This window comes from Petaurus breviceps, unplaced genomic scaffold (genome assembly GCF_028583685.1).
Source record: "Petaurus breviceps papuanus isolate PSGF00001 unplaced genomic scaffold, PetGlider_PUasm1.0 91133, whole genome shotgun sequence".
Lineage (NCBI taxonomy): Eukaryota > Metazoa > Chordata > Mammalia > Diprotodontia > Petauridae > Petaurus > Petaurus breviceps.
In genome coordinates, this window is record NW_027187419.1 from 62,160,189 (window position 1) to 62,183,710 (window position 23,522).

At 40.4% G+C, this 23,522-nt stretch overlaps 1 protein-coding gene across 1 annotated transcript; it reads right to left on the minus strand.

The window, feature by feature from the left end:
* Positions 1-4,388: 4,388 nt before the first annotated feature.
* Positions 4,389-15,083, minus strand: URAD (ureidoimidazoline (2-oxo-4-hydroxy-4-carboxy-5-) decarboxylase). Its single transcript, XM_069080593.1, has 2 exons — positions 14,909-15,083; positions 4,389-4,741 (listed from the first exon to the last, which is right to left on the minus strand). The coding sequence occupies exons 1-2, from the start codon at positions 15,081-15,083 to the stop codon at positions 4,389-4,391; spliced, it is 528 nt and encodes a 175-aa protein (XP_068936694.1).
* Between the last annotated feature and the right edge of the window lie 8,439 nt (positions 15,084-23,522).

A 23,522-nucleotide genomic window follows, 5' to 3' on the forward strand; every position in this document is an offset into this window, starting at 1 on the left:
TGTGAAACTGTAGTTAACTAGGATTTATTGAAGAAAACTAAATCTAGAGCCAGTGGACATTTGGGTTTGCCTTCAGTCTTTCTGCAATGTCTTATCTGCAGAGGAAGCATGCTTCTAATTTGCAGTTGAACAATAGTCCACCTTGCAAAAGAACTCATTAATTTGTATCATATGAACATGACATTCTAGTGATTTTGAAAACTAAGTCTGAAGCATACAAATGAAATTATATTGGAAGAGAGGGAGTTGAGGACAACTCCAAAGCTATCTGGTTTATTACTTTGCTCATTACCTTCCAGTGTGTAAGTGTAATATTTTGCTTTCAAAACCCCCAAACTGATATTATTTTTCCATTCTGGGTTCCCTTTACTTGGTCTCCTTGGTGCACTGATTAGGATTATAAAGTCATATGACCTAGACCTGGAAGGGGCCTTAAGGATTATCTAGCCATACCTTTTTATTAATATGATTTATAAATTTATCAATTTTATTTCGGAGCAGCAGTGAATCTTCATCAATCTCTGTCTTGATCAGTTCTAATCCCTCTTGAGGTTAGAGCACCAGGAAGTCCAGACTTAGGGAGAGGGCTTTTGCAGGTAGGAAAATGGAAAATAAAAATAAAACTAACTCTTGTCCTCCACTGCCTACCGATCCAGTCCCACACAGTATTATCAATCCTTCCCACCCACTCCCCCATAGATGATTCTCCTATAAATTATTTTTAATGATATGGACACAAATCAAATAATTATAGCCCCATATGCTCAGGTAAAATTCTCTTAGCTAGGTGACAGATAAAGACATTGTCATAACTGTTATTCTCTTGATTGTTTTGCTTGATTGATTTTCATTTGTTTAGCGTGTGTTGTGTCAGTCCTTCTTTATACTACATACACAAAAACAGAGATAAAGGAAGGCATCATAAAAATAGACATGAGCAGAACACACATGATGGTACTGTATGAGGGGGCCTTTGGGATCTGATCAAGAAAGTGTTTCATAGGAATATAGCCTTAGTCATCAGGGACTATTTTCAGTGTTTGGCACTTCCAGAAAGAACAAGAAAGAGTCTCAATTCTTCTGAAAGACAGAGGGGTTTGGGGGGAGGGAGGGATAGGGAGATAAGGTAATGAGACAATCTGTCTAGTATTAAACTTTTCAGGGATACGCTTCCCTGGGATTCTTTAAGCTGAAGTCGTTATGTTGTAACCAGGAGGGTGACACCCAGGAATAGGGTTTAAGTGCGTACTCTGGTGGCCTCCCTCACCTGGCTTCACTCCATCCGGGTTACCTCCGGGGTGGGTAACCCTCCAGGAGGAGAAGATCTGAATCCTTGGGATAAAGATAGGTATTACTGTCTCCTGGGTTTCTTAGTCCCTCCCAGAGGACTAGATTCAGAGTCTGCTCTAGGGGGGGGGGGGGGGGGGGAGGAAGGGTCAAGAAGAATAAACAGTTTCCTCTGGATGGGCTTTGAACTCATGAAACGTCATTGGAAACCCAGCTTCAGGGCCCAGAGAGGTGCAGATCTGTTTTATAGCCATGTTTTCAAAAGGGAAGGGGAAGGGGTGCAGAAATTTTGGCTTGAATCCTGTCATTTGCATCTTGTTTTGAAAGCCAAAAAGAGGAAAATAGAAAACTTTTCATATAGTGGTTAAGCTTTCAAATAATATTATTAGGTATGAATCAATTTCCTTATACAACTCAGGGCAATGGTTTTCAAACTCCCAGATTTAAAACTGGTCAATTGAATTCATTTCAGGCTTTGGAGGCAGCTGTTCACCTGTCAGGTTGTCTTGTAGAAAGCCCCTCTAAAGTCCTGGCCTCAGGAATGCCCATCCCTCTGAAGCTCAGGCCCATACATGATATGATTGGAACTAACTAGTCTCTCTCTCTCTCTCTCTCTCTCTCTCTCTCTCTCTCTCTCTCTCTCCTTAGTCATTTAGCTCCAGTGTACTCAAGAAGTCATGTACAGGGATCCATATCTTGGAATCATAGTTGAGCCAATTTGCAGAGAGCTTGGAAAGGAAGACAACCTTCCAACTCACCTTCAACTCACTTTCAATTCAAGTATGATATTGTGGAGAGTAATGGATTTTCTTGGATTTAAGCTGACACATATTAGCTGTATGACTTTGAGCAATTCTCAACCTAAACTGGGCCTCCAAAATGAGAAAATGATACTTGACCTCACTCTCTTGCAGGGTTTTGAAGATTAAATGAGATATAATTTTATTTTTTCCCAACTAATAAAAATCGATTTTCTCTCACTGTGAACTCCTCCTCCGCAATATTGAAAAAGAAAATAAAAATCCTTGTGAAAATATGCTTAAGCAAGTAAAAGAAAATTCCTGAATTAGGAACCAACCAATTAGATCTGAAACAAATGTGAGTTGTGGGATATTGTTATTTGGGGAGTAGTTGAAGAATAGGTTAAAATTTCCAATGATTTTGTGACTATTAAATATCTTTCACCTCCTAGGCCCATATATGGTTGGAGTAAACTCTGCCTTGCCTTGCCTTGTCTTTCTTCAGGTTCCTGGTCCCTTTATAACAAAGCCCAGCCCAGGTATGAATGTCAGCTACATTGACCATATTGGAGTTTGCCCTTTCTTAATGCAGGCCGACATTCCCCCCACACACACATTGTCTTTGCCAGGCATATTAGCACCGTGCTAGACAACTAATAGGTGCTTAATAAATACTTAGTCAGTGACTGATTGAAGAACAGGAAGAATAAAACACCTAGTGGGTAACAATTAATTGTTCATAATGTTTGATGAGTTTTTATTCTAGTTCTACGTCCAGCAAATCCCCACATAGCAATCAGTGTCTGAAAAATGGTTAATTTAGGGGCTGAGAGTCACTTGGTCTTCCAATAAATACTTTTCTAGAGAACAATTTCTCTATATTATCTAAATTGCAAGATCCTTCACCATCTTAGCTGTGTGACTTAGGGCAGATTTTAAAAATAATCCCAACAAAGCCCAGCTGACTATCTTGTAGAGTAAACTCAATAAAAATCATTGAATGATTGATTTCATTTGGTGTTTTAGAGCACAGCAGAGGAAAGGTTCAATAGTGTAGCTGTTTAGCCAGTCCTATATTACCCTATCCTTAAACAATGGCTTAGAAACAGCTGGTTCCTTATTCGACATGCAGAAACCACACAACTCAGATATCCAAGATCCACCAAGTTCTTGAACTAGCAACCATTCTTGAAGAGAAGTCTCTCTAAAGCTACTAAACCTAAAGACTTTCTGTAGTTCTCCCAGGAGTGCCCCACGCCCAAGTCTTCAGAGGAGCTATTCCTTCTAGCCAAGTTCTCTCTCACCATTATTCCTCCATCCTCTAAAATAATCACTCCAAGCACTCCCTTACCATCTATGAACAAGTCCTTTTCTGTTAAAGCAGGTGCTGTTAGATGCCTAAGGGGAGAGTAACATTTCCCCTCAAATGCAAACACCTAGTGTATAGCAAGTCTGAGAAGAGAAGAAAAACAAATGAACAAGGGTGTAAAAAAAAAAAAAAGACAACCTTCCCCCTCCCCTTTCAAGCCTCACTTTTGCTCCAGGGTTACTGGGAGCAGGTTGGAAAATACCGAGTTAAGAGCTTAAGAATCTTGTGTCTTGTGTCAACAAGCTCAAAGTGAAGGGGAATTGAGACTTCATCCACCTCTTTGCCGCCCTCCCCCCATACTTTACTGTGTGGCTCAAAGTCACTGACCCTCAGTTTGCTCATCTGTTAAAAAAAAAAAAAAAAGTAGCAAATGTCTACCTCCTGCCTTGCATGGTTTTTCTTAAGGATGATGCTTTTTATTAAAGGAATTCTATAACTATTTCTGGTATTTTAAAATTTTGTCCTGATTTTTAATTTAATTAATGCAGAGAACTCCCAGTGAGAGAAATGTTTATCGATGCAGATCAGCAATTACTCTGCGATTTGTAGTCTTTGGAGAGGTTAGTTGACTTGCCCAGGGTCACACAGCCGGGGATGCATATTAGATAGAAATGTTTGAGACTTCTACTGATATCTTCTTGGCGCTGAGACCAGCTCTCTGCTACGTCATGCTGTTTCTTATCTCCAAGCATTATTAATAAACTGGTTAATTCCTTGCAAAACCTACCTAAATTTCAGGCTGCTGTGGCCCACCGAATTGAAGAGCTGGATGTGTCTGGCTAGTTGCCTCAATTGCCCAATTCAGTTCATGCTTGCTTACACTTCCATCACCTGTGAATTCGCATCCTGTTTTTGGATAGATACTTGGGCAAGGCACGCTCTTCTCCTGATGATGAAGGTTGTTATTTTCTAACTTGAAGTTAAGCTCCTCCATTGCCCTCCTCCCACTGTCACCTCCCCCCACCTCCTCCTCCTCCCGCCCCACTAGAGTTCTACAGTTTGGCCGAGTCTTCCGGGGATCGCAGGATGTCCTCCAGTCGGAGGTGGCAGATCTTGCGCACCTCGTCCAGGGCTGCGCGCAACTCCTGGGCGGGCTGGTTGCGCAGCCGGCGCTCCAGCTCCTTTATCATAGTGGCCTTGTCGCTGAGACGCGCAGCGATCACGAAGGGGAAGCCAAAACGCTCTTTGTACTCCAAGTTGAGCTGTCCCATTCGGAGACTCTCTTCTGGGTCCAGGTTGCTCAGGCCCGCGCCCCTCTGCTCCCTCTGGGACTCCGGGGTCAGCGTTCCCTGCTGCAGCTCCCGGCCCGCTAAGTCTGGGTGGCACCTCAGGATCCCTTCTTTCCCTGAAAGACACAAACCCCAAGTCAGCCGCGCCGCCCGACTCCCAGCACACTGCTCCCCCCAGGATGGCTTTAATGTGATTCCCCGGGGCATCGATCAGGGAAAAGTTGACTGGGACTGGAGGGAAGGAAGGGAAACCCGGAGACAAGAGGCTGAATAGAGGGAAGGGTGTTCTGCGATTTCGAAGAGGGAGCACTTTCAGTAACGGATGCGCCTATCTCTTAAAATATCCCAGATCTCTCCTTCCTTCCTCCAGTGGTTTCAATTCGCTCCAGGGGGAGGGGGGAGTCTGCTATAAGGCATGGGGGGGGGGGGGGGAAGACGGGGATGTGCTAGAGTTCTCAGAGACCTTCAGGCAGAACAACCCGGGAGAGAGGACCCGGAATTTATGGCTTGCCTCGGAGCAGAGACTAGATAAGCTCTGAACATGTTAGACCTTTTCAAAGCCGCTTCATAGGGGGTGATGAGAGGAGGTTGGGGACCAACGTAGGGGAGGGGTCTTTGATCTCGGGACAGAAGAGCCCATACTCTAGAATCGGATTGGATTTAACTCTGTTCCAAGAGGGATAGGGCCCGGAATAAAGCCTGACCTCAGCGTACCATCTTGAGGTATCTGATCAAACATGGGGCCTCTATTCCCCTTTAGCAAATAAACACCCCAGGAACCTGTGATCCAAGTGGCAGTTCTCTGTTTCTAGAATCAGACAGCCAAAGGGCAATGCAGATGATTAACTGCAACGAAACCTATTTCCAGCTTTAATTCTCTGGCCCTTTGAACTAAAGCCCGATTCCCTCCTCTCAGAAGAACTGCGCCCTGGTCCCTTGGCCGTGCCCGCCCTTTCCAAAGACATCCCAGACTCAGGCTTCACTGGGAGCAAATTGCCCCCATCTTTTAAGGGTTAGAATCAATAGGAGTGAAATCGAAGGAATTTTTCATGTGGTTGCCCAGAGGAGACTGGCCTGGCCTGGTCCTTTGGTGGCACTGTGACACAGTTTGCGCCTCCTGGAAAAAGAATATAATGTACCGACAGAACAGAGAACAAAACAGTTGAATTTATTTCTTCATTTTCTTTAAGTTTAGGGAACTTGGGGTGTCCTTCAGCTAGAACAGCAGCACAAAAGTCCTGACATTTTCTGATCTCAAATTATCTGTATCAAAAATATCTGTAGAGAAGAAGGTGGCAAAAAATGAGGAACGGTTAAGACGAAAGATCGTTAACGGCTTCATTATTGTTGTTGTTAACACTGGCTGCCTTATTTATGCAAAACGGGATGGTGGGGGCTGGGGGAGAGCTGAATAGCTTAGCAAAGAGAAGTTAACAAAAAAAAGGAAAATTTGGAGTGACTCCAAGAGGATTATTGACTTAAAATAAGTAACCATAAGATCTCTTTAAATAGATGGCTTCATTTGTGTGTTTAAAAATAAGGTTCTGTTTACAAATTTTTATTTAAAGACTGATGCATTTTACTCAAGCAGGATTTGAAAACTGCACACACCCCATCTTCCCCCCAAGTTCTGAAATTCCTGTGACAGAAAACAAAATAAATACCTACCTGCTAGGGAAAGCTCAATTCAGGGGCCATTAAAATATATATATATATATATATATATATATGTATATATATATATTTATAACAATAATAAAAATGTCCTTCCTTGAGCATGCTTCCTCCCACGTGTTTCCCTTTAGGTGGCTGGCTGCTTTTCTTATCCCTGTTCCTTCCACTGTTTACAGACAACCTGCTGGAAAACATGTTACTAAGAAAGTAGAATAAACCTGTACTGAATAGGTTTGTCCCCATCATCTGGTGTTCTCTGTCCCATCTGGCACAAAGCACAAAGTGAGTATATACAAAAAGTATAGGTAGCACCAGCTACCAACCACTGTGTGAAGTACTGGATTTATTTGAACCAGACTTTAGTCCTTGAATGTGTGGGTTAGATGAAGCAACGTGTCCAAACTGAGCCCTCACAGGTGATGTTGGGCTGAAGTGGAATGGAAAGTCAGCTCTTTCTGAATCTAGCTTACCCTGATTGATGGTTGAGCACACTTTGGTTTGATGGGAGGGATTTGCTTCAGAAAGGTTCAAGAACTTTTTTTCTTTTTCACAATTTTATTTTTATTTTCAGTTTCAAATTATCTCCTTCCTTCCAGCTGCTCCTTCACCTACTGAGAAGGCAAGAAATGAGAAACTCAAAACTTTTTTGAAGCAGCCTCTCTCAAAAGGACTCTTGTCATAGCTACCTCTAGATGAAGCCCCACTTTCCTCTCTCTGTATCAAGGTAGAATACAATGACCGAACGGAATAAATGTCCTTCCTTTCTTCCCTTTCCCTTCCCTTCTTATTTCTTGCCCCTTAAGTGTCAGATTGTTCTACTGGTCTTTGAGAGTGTCAGTGGAAATTCCCATATTTTGGGCTACACTTCCCTTTTTCTCAAATCCTACTTTGGTTTTGCTTTCTCCATCCCTCCATATACTTCCTTTCTTTTCTTGATCCCCTCTTGTACTCATTAATATATCTCCCTGTTAATATTTATCAAGAGTTGAAAATGCGTCCAATGCATGTATGAAAGGATATGTATGTGTATCCTTTTAAGTCATTTCTTTTGGTGCTTAACTCCACTTTCATTCCCTAGCTCCAGTTGGCTGTCACAGATCCAAACAGATGGCAGTCACCACTTTATTCTGTCCTGCTGCCAAACATCTGGTAGCTGCAATGCCTGGGGGTTGTAGTGGAGAAGGGAGCCAATCACCTGTTACTGAATTCCCAGGGGCTAAAGAGGTCTTGAGAGATAGTGTTGTTAAATCACAGAGTACTAGAATTTAAAGGGTGATTAGAAATTATTTAGCATAGCCTTATTATATATATGGGAAAATTAAGATCAAGGATTTAAACACAGGTCCATTAACTCCAAAATCAATGCTCTTTCCCACTGTACTCTGTTTCCCAAGTTATTGGCAGAACTGAGACTAGAATTTAGGTGTACTCAGTCAGAGGATCATAGAATCACTGAGTCAAGGTTGAAAAGGGACATTAGAGATTATTTCACTCAATTCCTTTATGTTATAGATGGAGAAACTGAGGTCCACAGGGTATGTCTTGCCCAAGGTCATACACAGTTATTATCAGAACTAAGAAATCATAACCCCTTTAAGTTGCTTGAAGAAAAGAGAGGATTCATGTAGGGACTAGGTAAGACAGTAGCAAGGGAAATTTCTGAAGGGGCAGCAAAGAAGATGCCAAGAGAAAAGAGAGATATCATAGGTCAGTGAGAGGGGAGTAAAATAGGGGGATAGGAAGAAGTAGAAGAAGAAGAGGAGGAGGAGGAGGAAGAAAGGGAGGAAGGAACTGAAGGAAGGAAGGAAGAGAGAAGGGAAGGAAGGAAGGAAAAGAACTTCTCAAATAAGGAGGCAAGAGAAGGAGATGAAAGATAGGAACTATAGAATTACTCTTATGACCAAGAAAAGAAGATGTGAAGGGCACAGAAGAAAAGAGATAGGAGGGAGGGATGGGAATGGAATAAAGAAGGACACTGGCAGTAAAGGGGCCCATGAGAAAATTGTGGCAGGCATATACTAGTTCAACTCCAGCTCCTTAAGGAGGAGATAGACCTAGCATCTCCCATAAATCATTTTGTTATACTTATTACATAGTTAGGAAGTTTCATTAGATGAAATTCAAGTCTGCATCCAAAAATGCAGAACTTAACCCATCCATACCTACTTTTTGTATGTCTCTTGTTAACATCCTCCTATAAGGCACCAGCCCACACTACTGAAGACTTTCCTTCAGATCTGGTACTCTTTTGTGGATGCCAATGAAGCATGACATTTTCCAAGATGACCTAAGAATTCATCCTTATTTCTGTAAATATCTAAATCTTCATGAGCTGCCTTAGACACCTCACCATTAGCCCATCTCACCCTCAAGTTCTAGAAAGTCCTGAGTCTTAATGGCCATGCTAACAAAGAAAGTGGTAATAAATCCAAATTGGTATGAGAGAACTAAAAACAGGTTTTGGGGAAGTTGGTGTGGCCTGGGGTTATGGCTCCTTACCTGGAGCATCTTGGCCTCTCTTCCTTTATTCATTCCCTCCCTTCTCTTTTGGAATGTACTGATTCCATCTTCCTATCAAATTCCTACCCATCCTTCAAGGCCTAGCTTAAATGCTATTTTCTTCCCCAAATCACAGAATTTAGAACTGGAAGGGGCCTCAATAAGACAACTAGTCCAATTAATACATGAAAGGAATCCTTAGGATAGCTTTCAACTAAAAGTCATTCAGCCTCTGCTTAAAGACCTCCAAGGAGGGAGAACCCACCAGCTCTTGAGACAGTCTATTCCACTTTTGGACACCTGTAATTGTTAGGAAGTTTTCCCTAATATACTTAAAATGGGGTCTTTGAAAGTTCTATAGACCCTTTGTTCTTGCTTCTGCCCTGTGGAGCCAAGCAATCCCTCTTCCATCTGACACCCCTTCAAACACTTGAAATTGGCTGTCACAGAATATAAGAATGTGTGTGTTTCCCCTCCAAATTTTTCTCTTCTCTAGGCTTAACATAGCTACTTTTTCCCACCAATCCTTATATCATAAAGTCATAGATCCAGAGCTGGAAGGTACATTAGAGGTCATCCTGTCCAACCATTTCATTTTCCAGATGAGGAAACTGGTGCCCAGAGAGGGTAAGTGACTTACCTAGGGTCATATAATTAGTGGACTTCTGAGGCAGAATTTGAACCCACGTCTCTCTGTGTCCAAATTCAAAACTTTTTTCATTTTATCATGTTGCCTCCATACCCTTCACTGTTCTAGTTACCTTCAACTGAATTCTCTTCTCCAGGAAGCCTTCTCTGCTCCTCTGCCAGATGAATGTAAATTCCCTCCCCTCTAACTTCCATAACTCTTTGGACTGCTATAAGCTCATTGAAGGCAGGTATTGTTCCTTGTTCATCTGTGTGTGTGTGTGTGTGTTTCTGTAAATAAAATGGGGATTACATTTGAATTGCTTAGCTCACAGCCTTGCTTCAAATATCAAAAAAGATAAGGTACCTAAAGTGCTTTGTACATTTATCAAGCCCTGTATAACTTTAACCTTTTGTTAGTACAGCACCTGGTGCATGGTAAGGGCCCTATAAATCTTAGTTACTATTGCTGTTGTTATCAAGTTATGGGCCAGTTAGGTTCTGAGTTTAAGTATTTAGAGTGTGTGGACAAAGACCAATACTGATCCTGGCCTGCCACCTACTGGCTAGTATTCAATACAGTTTTACCAAATTTACCCAGTCTTTCCATGTAACCTTAGAAACCGGACTTTTAGCCTTCACCTCAGCTTTCCAGTTAAACAATTGTGGAGGGTTTTTTTTTTTAACTTTTCAGTCAAATGCATGAAAAATTCACATATTTAAATCTTCTCCGGTGATATATGTGTTTATGTGTCTGTTTACATATATTTAGGTGTGAACATGTACATGTACACATACACACAGTGTGGATATATTCACAGAGACAGTTTTAATTATTATAGGATAATTTTTCATGAAAATTCCAAACAAAGGTATTCACTATCTATCAAAATCAATCCAAATTCCTTAGTCTGACATTCAAGGCTCTCTAGGTTCCAGCTAAACTGGAAACCCATTACTGCCTAAAAATGCCTTGTCCTTTGTCAGTTCTGGCCTGAAATCCCCTCCCCCACTCTCAGAAGTCTATGTACCTTTTAAGTCCCAGTGTTCTTTGATCACCCAACCAGGAGCTTCCCTCCTCCCTTGAATTCCTATGGCACTTTATTGGCACTACTCTTAGGGCACTTCTCACATCCCATCTTATTAGAGTAGTTGGTGTACATATCTTATTTCCCACCATAGGATTGTAAATTCATTGGGACAAGGGCTGTTCACATCTGATAAAAGAAGAATTTAGAACAGATGTTCCAAGAAGTTACTTCTGACTCTCAATTTCATAATTTTATGATCCCAATCTCTGCTTCACCTCTGATTCTAACATGGTGCTATATACAATCAGTGCTCACAAAATTTCCATTGACAGAATAGATAAATCCTCAACTTTACCAGAGTTGAGATTCCCTTTTATTGTTTGGTGCTGTAATAAGAGCATACAAATCAAAACTACTCTGAGGTTTCACTTCATTCTCTGCAAATTAGCAAAACTGACGAAAGAGGGGAATAGTCCTATGCTAGAGGGGTTGTAAACACACACACACACACACTAGTATGCTGTTGGTAGAATTGTGAATTTAATCATTCTGGAAAGCAATTTGAATTATACTAAGAAAATGACTAAAATGTCCAGACCCTTTACCCACTGGTAGGCATATACCACAAGGAAGTTAAAGATAGAAAGATAGGTTACTGATAGATGCAGATTTGTATATATAAATATACATGCATACATGTACATACATACATGCATATACATGTGTCTGTGTATATACAAACACACAACACAGCACTTCTTGTAAGAACAAAGAACTGGAAACAGAGGAGATGTCCATAGAGTGGAGAATGAATTAAAAAAAAAAATCTGTGAGCTATGAATATAGTGGAATATTACTGCACCCAAAGAAACAATGCAATCAAGAATATGGAGAAGCATGAGAAGGCTTACACAAACTGATACAAAGTGAAGTAAGCAGCACTAGAAAAAACAATATACACAATGACTACAACAATGTAAATTGTAAGAACAAAAATGAAACTGAATGCTACAAAATAATAATAATCACCAACCCTTATTTGCAGAAGTAGGGGATTATAGATGAGGTACATCCTCATCTATCTATCAGGCTCCTTTGATGTGGTGGTTGATTTTGCTGAATTCTTTACATTTTATCTATTTGTTTTTTATTCTTTGTTTTCTGATTAGGGGAAAGGTGGGATGTATTTGGAAATGAAGATGACATAAAAACAAAAGATATCAATGAGCTTATTTTTTTTAAGTATTAAATAAATACACATTATTACATGAGGACTAGAACTAGAATCCAGGTATCCTGATTTTGAAGCCATTGTTCTTTCCATTAGACCATGGCAAAAGAAAGACAAAATGGGGGTGGCAAGGTGGCACAGTTAATAAAGCACTGGTCCCAGAGTCTGAAGGAACTGAGTTCAAATTCAGCCTCAGACACTTGACACGCTTACTAGCATTGTGACCTTGGGCAAGTCACTTAACCCCAATTGCCCTGCCTTTTCCACTCCAAAAAAGAAAGAAAGACAAAATGACACAGTGGAATTATTACTGGAATGAGAATTGGGAGTCCTCAGTTTAACGGCTTTTGCCATTAATTTGTCCTGTGACCTTGGTAAGTCTTCTTTACTTCTCAGGATCTCAGTTTTTCCACCTGTCAAATGAGGGATTCGGACCAAATCAGTGTTAAACATATGGTTATTGGGAAAGATTTGACAAAAATTTTAAAATACAATGGAATGTAGATAATGTTCATCCGTGGTTTTCTAAGTCAATATGTGGCCTGCAGGAATCTTTATGGTGTGAATGGTTGTTTCTATTTGAGTTTGACAGCACTGATTGATTTCTGAAATTTCTCAGTTCTGTCAATCTTTAGTTTTTGTCTTTGTAGAATGAACTGACATTAATTAGTTGCCTAGCTGTGCCCCAATTTCATAATTCCTCTTGACAGCAGGAATCATACAAAGATTTAGAGCTATAAGACACATTCAAACAATTTAGTCCATCCCTTCATTTTACAGATTCAATTCACTTCAAGAGACATTTAGTAAGCACCTATCATGTGCCAGGCACCGCGCTCGCTAAGTTCTGGGAATACTAAGAGAGGTAAAAGACAGTCCCTGCCCTCAAGGAGCTTACAATCTAATGGAAGAGACAACATGTAAACAAATATATGCAAAGCAAGCTATATGCAGTATAAATAGAAGATAATTAACAGAGGGAAGGCACAAAATTAAGAAGAGTTGGGGAAGCCTTCCTTTAGGAGATGGGATTTTAGTTAGGACTTACAGGAAACCAGGGAGATTAATAGTTGGAATGGAGGAGAAAGAGTATTCCAGGCATAGGAGACAGCCAGAGAAAATTCCCAGAGCTAAGGCATAAAGAGCCTTGTTTATGGATCAAGCAGAAGGTCAGTGTCACTGGATGTCATGGAGTAAGGTATAAGAAGACTAGAAAGATGGGGTACCAGGGCAGGAGGAGGGAGCTAGTTTATTTTAAAAAAAAAAACTTTGAGTGCCAAAGAACTTCTTAAATTTTATCTTGGAGGTAATAGGGAGCCATTGGAGTTTATTGAGTAGGGGGTTGACCTGTAAACGAAAGTCCAGAGAGGTGATAACATTTTTCCTAAGGCCCTAGAGGTAGCAAGTAGAAGAAGTAAGACCTGAACCTAGACTTTCTGACTCTAAATCCAGAGTTAGCCCACTATAAGCAAAAGAACTTTGGCATTGGGTTCAAAACACAGCTTTGACATGTAGGAGTGTGATGGATAAATAGCTAAATATCTCTGAGCCACAGCTTCCTTGTCCATAAAATAGATATATTGGTGCCATCTCCCTCTTGGACCTTGGAGCTGGGTTTGGCAGGAGGGCACAGCTATTTGCATACCCTTGACTGAAGGACAGTCTTCAGGGAAGGTTGTATTTTCACGTGGACATCCTTTTATATCAAACGGGGTGCAGACAGAGTAAGATAACACCAACCTAGCTATCTAGATAAGCCAAATCAACCCTGGTGATCAATTGGGTGACTGATGTAGCCAAATTACTCTCACATCTGAGAAGCCACATGTTCTAGTGAAGAGAGGGCTTATTTTTGGAGGCAGAAAGACTTGGGTTTAAGTGCTGCCTTTGGCTTATAAAGGCTTCATGACTCTGGGAGTATCACTTAACCTCTTTGATCATAGCTAATCACTAAGATTTATAAATATCTGACTATAAAAGTTACAGAAAAGGTCCTAGCCTCCATTGTCTCAGGTAATTTTCTTTCCAGAGTTCCCTGTATTAATGAAATCGTTGGCTCCCTGCTCTCTATCTTGTATTTCCCTCATAAAATGGTTATAAGTAAAGTACTCTGTAAACCTTAAAGCTCTATTAGATTAATGTTATTATTTAGCCATTCTTGCTCATGTCCTACTCTTTGTGACCATTTGGGGGGTTTTATTGGCAAAGATATTGGAGTGGTTTGCCATTGCATTTGCCAGCTCATTTTACAGATGAGAAAACTAAGGCAAACAGGGTTAAGTGACTTGCCCAGGATCATATAGCCATTAGGTGTCTAAAGTCAAATGTGAACTCATGAAGATGAGTTTTCCTGATTCTAAGCCCTGTGCTCTATCCATTGTGCCACATAACTGCCCTATTAAATTAATACTGGAGTTATAATTTAACAGAGACACCATTGGCTGCCAAAAATGAAGGCTTGGGAATGATTGATGTATATGTGCTTTGCCCTATGATAAAAAGCAAGACTCTTCTCTAACCTGAGATAATCACTTAGAATCCTCTATGGTTAGGGTTAGACTTTCTCTTTCTCCAATCATCTCCATTTATTTCAGCCTTTCCTAAAGATGGAGAAAGGATGGAATAAAGAATAGGGACTTGGTTCCTGAGATATACAGCATGGACCAGATGCCTTTGTCACCTGAGTCTCTGGGAATCTGGCCTCCCTCTTCCTCCTCAGAAGTGGGCTTTATCTTCCCTATCTGTTCTCCACTAGGTCCCATAAAATCTTCATCTCCTTCCACCCAGCCCTCTGAAGAATGGATCAAAATTAATTCTCTCTCATTGCCCTGCTCAGCTTAGCCCAGGTCAAAGAAAAGATCCGTCATGTGTTCTTTTCCTGTGGGCTCTTGAGAGAATCTCACCCTGAGCTAGCTCTTCTGTTTGCTCTCGAGACTTTCCCAGGAAGATCATTTTGTGGAAGAGGGAATGAAGGACTTGAGCTTGACCTTTAACCTTGGAATGGAATGACGGGACCAGAGCGCAGTCTTCAGTCCGTGTAGTGATAGAGGAGAGGCAGCTGCTCCTCCTGTTCTTGTAAATGCTTATCTCAAATATCTGAGAGCCACTTGACCTCAGACCATAAACTACATGAAGTTTATTCAACTTTAGGACAAACACATTTTAACTTTAAAAAAAAAGGATAAAAATGTTTTAAGCCAAATTGACTGACAGAAACTTACCTGAGTGTGGAAGGGCTTCTATAAAGTCAAACACATGCTTCTCTAAATCAGCTGAGTCCGTGAATGGGCGCTGGGACCAGATGGCTGCTGCAATCAGGGGACATTTCTCTATAATGTTCCCCAAAACATCAACAAACTCCCCAAAGTCCATGGAATTGACCATCTGGATATCCATGCTTCACTTCTCTGCAGGAGAAACAGCAAAGTCACACTAGGAAGCCTGACAAGGAATGAGTGTCATTCACAGAGTTAGCTTGGTTTTATTTGCTGAATATGCAGGTAAAATACTTGTTCGCATGCACTACCAGTTTGGAATGTTTTAAATGCCCCCAGGTGAAGGTGAACAGGAAATATTGTGTAATGAACAAACATCAGCAAGAGAGGTAAAGTCAGGCAGAGGAGATAAGTGCAGCTAAACATTGCCAACCTATTGACATAATAAGAACTTGTTTGGGGTAGGGTGGGGGGGAGGAGAAGAACAAGATTATTTGTAATCTTTGAGCTCTGTCATTCAAAGCATTTGACTTATACCTATCATTGGTGCCATTAATAGTTTTATATCATCATATTATAGATTATTTTTCTCTTGGGAACCAAAGGAGAGCAATTTATGGCAGTGAGTTTGGTATATGATCCAATGGAGGCTATTACTCTTGATATCTGCTTGCTATGGGCTCTTACACACAATTCACAGATCTATATTGATATCCATCTCCATATCCCTTTCTATATCTGTGAAGAAACAACCTGAACCCCAAGGAAGCAAGACTTAGTTAGATTCAAGTCCTTTTCCCTGGGTGAAGTGACTTGCCTAAGGCTAGAATTGCTGGAAGTTGGACTGGAGTCTAGGTCTTCCTGATTTTGAGACTGCACTTTCTATACTATTCAAATATCATTTGTTTGTTTTTTTTAAGGAAAAATTCTCTTTTTAATCTGTTGCCCAGTCAGTTCTTTTAACATGTGCATGCGCGTGTGTATGAGGAAGCTTAGACTAGTAGTGGACAGAGAACTGGTCTCAGAGTTAGAAAACTTGGGTTCAAGTCCCACCTCTGATACATACTGACTGTGTGACCCTGGACAAGTCATTTAACTTCTCAGTGCTACAAGTAACTCTCTGAAGCTGTAAGTTACACAGCAATTTCAGATCTGAATGTGTAGAGGGAATTTCCTCTTCAGCAGCTACCTATACCAATGAAATAACAGATCTTATTCTGCCTTCCACCGCCAATATGTGCACATACATATATATGAAATATAACATAATGCACATTATATAATATTGCATATAAAAGAATTGGTGTTAGCCATTAAAGACCATGGCCCCTCATTTTGAGGGAATGTAAATGAAAGGGAGAAAGAGAAGAGAAAGAAGTAAGATAACTTTTGACCTAGAAAAGAAAAATTGATATTTTCCTTTAATACTGAACAATGAAAGTGAAAAAAAATCAAGTTTATCAGCTGCACTGTTACTTCACAATCAAATTTCAAAAATAAGAAGAAAGAAATAGCATTGGCTTAATAAATAAATCCTGTGTGGCAGTTATCAAGTCTTGCAGATTCTGTGTCCACAATATCCCTCATATCAGTCCCATTTTTCCACTCACCTGACTATTGCCATGGTCATTCAGATCCCTCTCTTCTCTTGTCTGACTCTTGAGATGACTTAACTGAACTCCTGTCTTCCCCTCACCAATTGATTATCCACACAGCTGCCAAAATAACAAGCTTAACTCTTTTACTCCCATGCTCATTTGACTCTAGAACAAAACAAACTCTTCAGCTTAGTATTTAACTCCCTATATCATCTGGTTCCAGTCTACCTCTTTACATTCATTTTAAAAATTAAATCTTAATTTTTCAATCAATGAAAATTTGTTTCCTTTCTCTATTCTTTAATCAGAAAAACCAAAATCCATGTTATAAATATGTATAGCCAAATAAAACAAATTTTCACGTTGGCCATGTCCACTAAAAAAATGCCTCGATTTATACTGGCTACCTTTCTGTCAAGAGACTGGTATCATATTTCATCATGAGTCAGTTATCTCTGGAATCCTGGAATCATGGTCATTACATTCATAAAAATCCCTCAGTCTTTCAAAGTAGTTTGTCTGTACAATATCATTGTTACTGTATAACTTGTTCTACTGGTACTGCTCATTTCACTATGCATCAATTCATACAAATCTTCCCAAGTTTCTCTGAAATTGTCCCCTTCAAAATTTCCTATGGCACAATTGTATTCAATAACATACCATAAATTGTTTGGCTATTTCCCAGTTGATTGATGCCCTCTCACTTTCCAATTCTTTGCCATTGCAAAGGGACATGTGTGTGAGTGTGTGTGTGTACCCTTTTCCTAGGAAGCACAGAGCACTGGATCTGGAGTTAGGAAGACCTGAGTTCAAATTCAGCCTCAGATTCTCACTAGCTGTGTGAACCTGAGCATGTCACTTAAAATCTGTCTGTCTTAGTTTTCTCATCTGTAAAATGAGGATAATAACAGCACCTACCTCACAGGATTGTTGTGAGGGAGAATTAAATAATATTTATAAAGCACTCTGTAAACTTTAAAGGGTTATGTAAATGTTAGTTATTTTTACTATTTCTTCTTTCTTTGAACTCTTTGGGGTATAGATCTAATAGTGTATCATTGGGTAAAAGGATATACACAATTTAATAACTTTTGGGGCATAGTTCCAATTTGCTTTCCAGAATGACTGAGTTGGTTCACAGCTCCACCAACAGTGCATTAATGCACTTGTTTTCCCATAGCCCTTCCAGCATTTATCATTTTCCTTTCTTGTTAACTTTGACAATCTAATGAAACCTCAGAGTTGTTTAATTTTATCCTTCTCTGACTATTAGTGATTTGAATAATTTTTCTGTGACTATTAATAACTTGGATTTCTTCTCTTGAAAATAGCCTGTTTGTGTCCTTTGACCATTTATCAATTGGGGAATGGTTTTTATTCTATCTCTTCAGTCTTATTATACATTGTTCATATTCTTGCAATCTGTTTCTGGTCTAGACAAACTGACCTATTTGCTGTTTCTTGATCCCATCCATCCTTTTCTCACTTTTGTGTCTTTACACTACCCTCATCCCTTCTGCTTCTTAGATTCTCTAGATAACTTCAAGGTTCAGTTCATATGCCATCTCCTACAGAGAGCGTTTCTTGATCTCTTTAGTTGGTACTCACTTCTCAGAATTGTTGCACATATCAAATTACCTATTTATACATTGTTTCTTCCCCTCTTTCTTCTCCTAGTTCCTACCCCAATGCTTCAGACTACAAAATCCATCCAGCGCTTCTCCCTCTTGTGACCTCCAGTGCCAATATTAACCTCCATCCCATTCCCCGACCCAGTCCTAGTCTTTCACCTCAGCTAACAATTGTTCTGTGGTAGGGTCTGCTGTATTAAGACGGGGCAGAGGCAATGAAGAACCAGAGGGAGATAGAGAGATGGAAAGTCTCTTTGTCAAGTTCTCATCTTGGCTCTTCATTAGCCTTTCTAGAACTACAATGCCCCAACCCCAGAAGGTCAGCATCAAAGGTCAAGTGGTGAGAAAATCCCAAACTGTCTGACTCCCCCTTCTCTTATTGGAAATAAAAACAATCTGTCTTATCACAATTAAATTGATTTGAAACAGAAAGTGAGTCATTGGGTAAGAACATAAGGAGACAGATTAATTCAACAGATATCTTTCTAAAAAATCTTTTAAGAACCTACTGTGCTTCTTGTCTAGTGCCTCAAGGAAAACATTTCCATACATTTATAATGCCACAAAATGTCTTAGCATTTTGTTTTGCTTTGATTCTTCAGCTTTTAAGCCTGATCTCATCTGAGAATTAATAAATGAAAAGAGGTTGGCAAACCCTGGGCTCAATGAATATTGGGGGAATGATCAGGTTGTCTTGAGGGATTAAGGAATAGGCTGGTGGCATTAAGAAAGAAAACAGAAGAATCTTCTTGAATAATAACTTAAGGGCTTAAGGGCAGATGCTGCTGGGGGGGGGGGTCTGCTAGATATATTTCCTCTGAATGTACATCTCCCTATAACTCGATGATAATCAGCAGTAGTTGCTTGGAGGTACAGAACTTCACATTTTCTGTGCCAAAAATTCAGAAGGAAAGATACTTCTGGCAATTCAAAATTTGACCTCTGGACACTGTTTCCTATGGACACTTTATGATAAATGGTGATGAGATTCTATAGTATTATTAATTAGTATGGTAGTATACTTCAAAATATGCTATAATTTAAGTAGACTTTTGTGATCTGACTCAGGAATCTACTAACCACTTAAAAGAACAGTTTTCTGGATAAATGCATTATGAGATGCATGCAACTAACTTGCAAGTTTCCGTTATGATTTATGAGGACTTCTTGTATCTATTTGTAAATCCATATAGGACTTAGTAAAATAAGTGAAATACTATCCGTGTGACCTAGGGCAAATAAGTTCGTTTCTCTGGGCCTCAGTTTCCTCATGTGTAAAATGAGGAAATTGGACTAGGCTGTCTATAAGTTGTCTTCCAACTGTAGATCTATGTTATTATGACTTCAAGATTTTTACAGAGTTAGAAGTGACCAAGTATTGGCAAAAATTGTGTGAGCAATCAAACTCAACAATCTTTTCAGAAACAGCCCTAGTTCACTGTTTGCATTGATTAAATCAATCTGAGAAATGTAAATTTGTTGGGAAATAATACAGTTTTCACCTACTCATTGGAGCAGCTTTGTATGCAGCACCATCCTTAGGGTTCAGACTCACATATATACTGATTTGTGGGTTGCTCAATTTAAAAAAAAATCATAATACTTTATTTTTGCAAAAAATTTTCTTCAAAACAAGAGGTTTTATTAGCAGCAGTCAGTAAAAAAAATAATATCTGACCCGAAGTAAAAATCAGCCTTATTATATAGTTATAACACTTCCTTCTACTTTAAACCACTTACATTTTAGTCAGTGGAGATTAATTAACTGAATCATTTTAAGTGAAAAATGGAATGAATGAAGGAAATAAGCACTTATTAAGTGCTTATTGCCAAGCATTGTGCTAAGTAAGCATTGGGAATAACGAGAAAAAAATCAAGTCAGTTCCTGTATGCAAGAAAATTATTTTTTAAATGTAATTTCAGTCAGTTGGATGAGTTCCATTCTTCTTATCAGTAAGTAATGAATTGACCCTGGAGAGACCAATTCTGCAAACAGCAATCCTGGGGCACCACCTACTGGTCACATTGATGAAAAGCCCTTCCTCAGACATCGGGATGTGTTTGTTCTGTCTGCCAAGGTGGATCACTTTCAGTCTTTTATCAATCATTTTCAACTCTTTGTGATGCCATTTGGGGATCTCTTGGCAAAGATACTGAAGTGGTTTGCCATTTCTTTCTCCAGATAGTTTTACAGATGAGGAAACTAAGGTACACAGAGTTCAGTGATTTACCCAGGGTCCCATAGCTAGTAAGAGTATGAAACTGGATTTGAACTTAAGAAGATGATTCTTTCTGACTCCAGGCACAGTGCTCTATCCACTAAGTCACCTAGCTGACCATGCTTTGGATGATAAGATCACAGATTTAGAGCTGGGAGGCATCTCAGATACAATTTAGTCTGGTCCCCTCAATTTACAGATGAAGAACCTTGGGCACAGTCATGTAGGCAGTAATGCAGCTGATACTTGAAATCAGGTCCTCTGACTCTAAATGCAGAGCTCATTCCACCAAATTGCTCTCTATTGCATTGCTTGGAGTCTGTGCTATATTTGGCTTTTACTATAGGTAGACATATTAAACGACAGGAGTTATATTGCAGGGGACATAATTTGACCTTTATTCTATTTGAATCTACCCAATAATGGGTGCTGAAGCAGTAAGATTTGATTGGGTCTAATCTTAGACACTAATACTTTAATGAAACGAGTTTTTAAAGAACCAAAGAAAAAAACACTTCGGTCCAAGTCAGTCACTTAATAATCATTCACTGAGGGTCTACTATGTGCCCAGATGCTGTGCAAGTACTGGGAGTGCAATACAAAGAAGAAACAGTCTCCAGGAGCTTACCAACTTACAAAAGGAGGCTGAAAAGCAGTGGGGAGGGTATGGGAAAGGGGGCATATCCAGTCCACAACATGGGTCATTTTCGTTAAAGGGGTCTCTCTATTGGTAGTAACCGGGATGAAGTTACTTGCAGAGTTCTGTTATTTATAGACTACTTAGAGACCACTCCTTACTGGTATATTCTGTGAGGCCTGAGTGAAGTCACTTGGAAGAGAGAAAACTTGGCAGAGAGATGGGATAACTTTTAGGAATATAAAGATGCTACTTTTAATTTTTATTTAACAAGTGGTTTCTTGCCTATCACCACCATCATCTAACAATATGCTAACAATAAGTACCTGGTAGCTTTGTGTTATTTGCAGATGTAGCTGTCTTGGTTTTGCCAAGGAGACTTCTTGTTGTGGTTTGTCCTTTTGTGAGGAGGACCATGACATCAGGGAGATGACAACATGACTTACAGTTGACTTTAATTTGAGTGAAGAAAGGCTGTGCAAGGCCTCACTTTCTCCTCCAGAGCCATCTGGGTGACCAGATATCCATCAGGATGAATGGAGCATCCTACTATCCTGAGTCATTTCCAACCAAGGACATGAGGATGCTGCAGATGGGTGCAGATTTAGGAGCAGAATCTCTTATCATTTTGTCCTTTTTTGATATCCCCCTCAGGGTGGGTGGCATAATCGAGGGAGGCAGATGTGACTTCCCACCCGAAGGATCTCTGGACAGCTACAGCCATGTGTGAGAGTGTGCACTCACTAGCAACAGAGTGACAGCAATGAACCAGAGAGAAGGGCAGGAGTCTCCTGCGTAAGCAGGGGAGCTGAAGACAGAGAGAAGCTTTAGAGGGAAGAAACTATAGCTGTGAGATCTTCAGTACAAGACTATAGGCCCCAGGCCCAAAGCAGTGGGAGAAGATTGTACAGGAGGTACATGGGAATGATGCTGTGCTGCTAATACCTCCCCTGTGCTCTACTCTCCCTACCACACACACACACACACATACACTGCTAACCTACAACACTGATTCCTCCAGTTTTTCCTTCTTCCCTTTTCTTCCTTTTCTCATGAGAAGGCATGTGCTTGTTTCCCCATATTTATCTTTGGTGTCTTTGTCTTTCATTTTACTTTGTTTTTATAAGTATGGAAAATGCAGTTAATCATTGCTTTGCTGATCTTTGCATATTCTTGTTCAAATGCAATGGAGAAGGGCTTTAAAGTAGTGACAGGGAGAGGGGGAGACAGAGAGACAAAGAAATAGAAAGACAAAGAGAGAGGGGGCACAGAGACAGAGGAAGAGGGAAACAGAAAAAATACAAAAGTCTAGAGAGAGAAAGGAGGGAGTGAAGAAAGAAAGAGAAACAGAGAGAGAGAAATGAGAGAGAGAATGTGTTATTTGCCAAAGCAGTTCCTTTTCTGGGGGTTTGGATCTAAAGGAAAGAGAATCATTGGTTAAAAAATATAATTTCCAGGAGTAGCCAGGTGGTGCAGTGAGTAAGAGCGCCAACCCCGGAGTCAGGAGACCCGGGTTCGGTTCCGGCCTCAGATACTTAGTACCCACACAAAATAACTGGCTGTATAACCTTGAGCAAGTTACTTAACCCCAATTGCTTAAAAAAAATAATAAGTTCCTAAGGGAGAAGGAATATATTATAGAGTTCTCTTGGGGCAATGAGTCAGTCACCTGGACTGGAAAAGGAGTTGGCAACTCACTGGGCTTATATTGGAGCCCTTTCTTGCTTACAGGGCTCATTGGAAAGGAAAACTACTAAGCAAGACACTGGAGAGAAAGTCATGCCAGAGGTGAAAGGTTGGGAGACTGTTTGAAAAGAGGCTTGACCCATGCGAGGGTGGGAGCAAGTATGTGTGACTCTCAGGCTGAGAACCCTGCTGACCAGGGCAGCAAAGCACACCCCCAGCCCCCACTGCTAGGCCAGGGGCCAGTGTAAGACATGGTCTCTCTGCACAAGGGCCTCGTAGTTGAGTTGAGGAGACAGGACATAGGCATAAAAGGATAAATGCAGGGAAGTTTAAGCTGAGTGCTAAATGAATCATCCTACAGGAGCTCAAAAGAGGGAGATTACTGGAATGTGGGGCAGTGGAGGAGGGCCTCCCAGAGGACCTAAGACTCTATTTTGGTCTTGAAGGTGAGATTTATACAAGTGACCAGGAGTGGAAGGACCATTGGGTGGACAAAGAGTAAACCAGTTTGGTCAGAGTAGAGAGTTTGTATTGTTTCAAAAATAAAGCTGATGAGATTGAGGGCTAAGTTAGAGAGAACATTAGGAAGAAAAAAATGATAGGACTTAGGAAATATGTGGAGAAATGAAAAAGAGGAATGAGGGATGATGTTAAACTTTGAGCCATAGTGATGGGAGAGAGACAGATAGACAGAGACAGACAGAGAGAGATGGAAGAGACAGAGAGAGAAAGAGAGTGACAGAGACAGAGACAAAGACAGAGAGATAGCCTGTGTGCGTGTGTGAGTGTATGCATGTGTGCGTGCGTGTGTGTGTGTGTGTGTGTGTGTGTGTGTGTGTGTGTGTG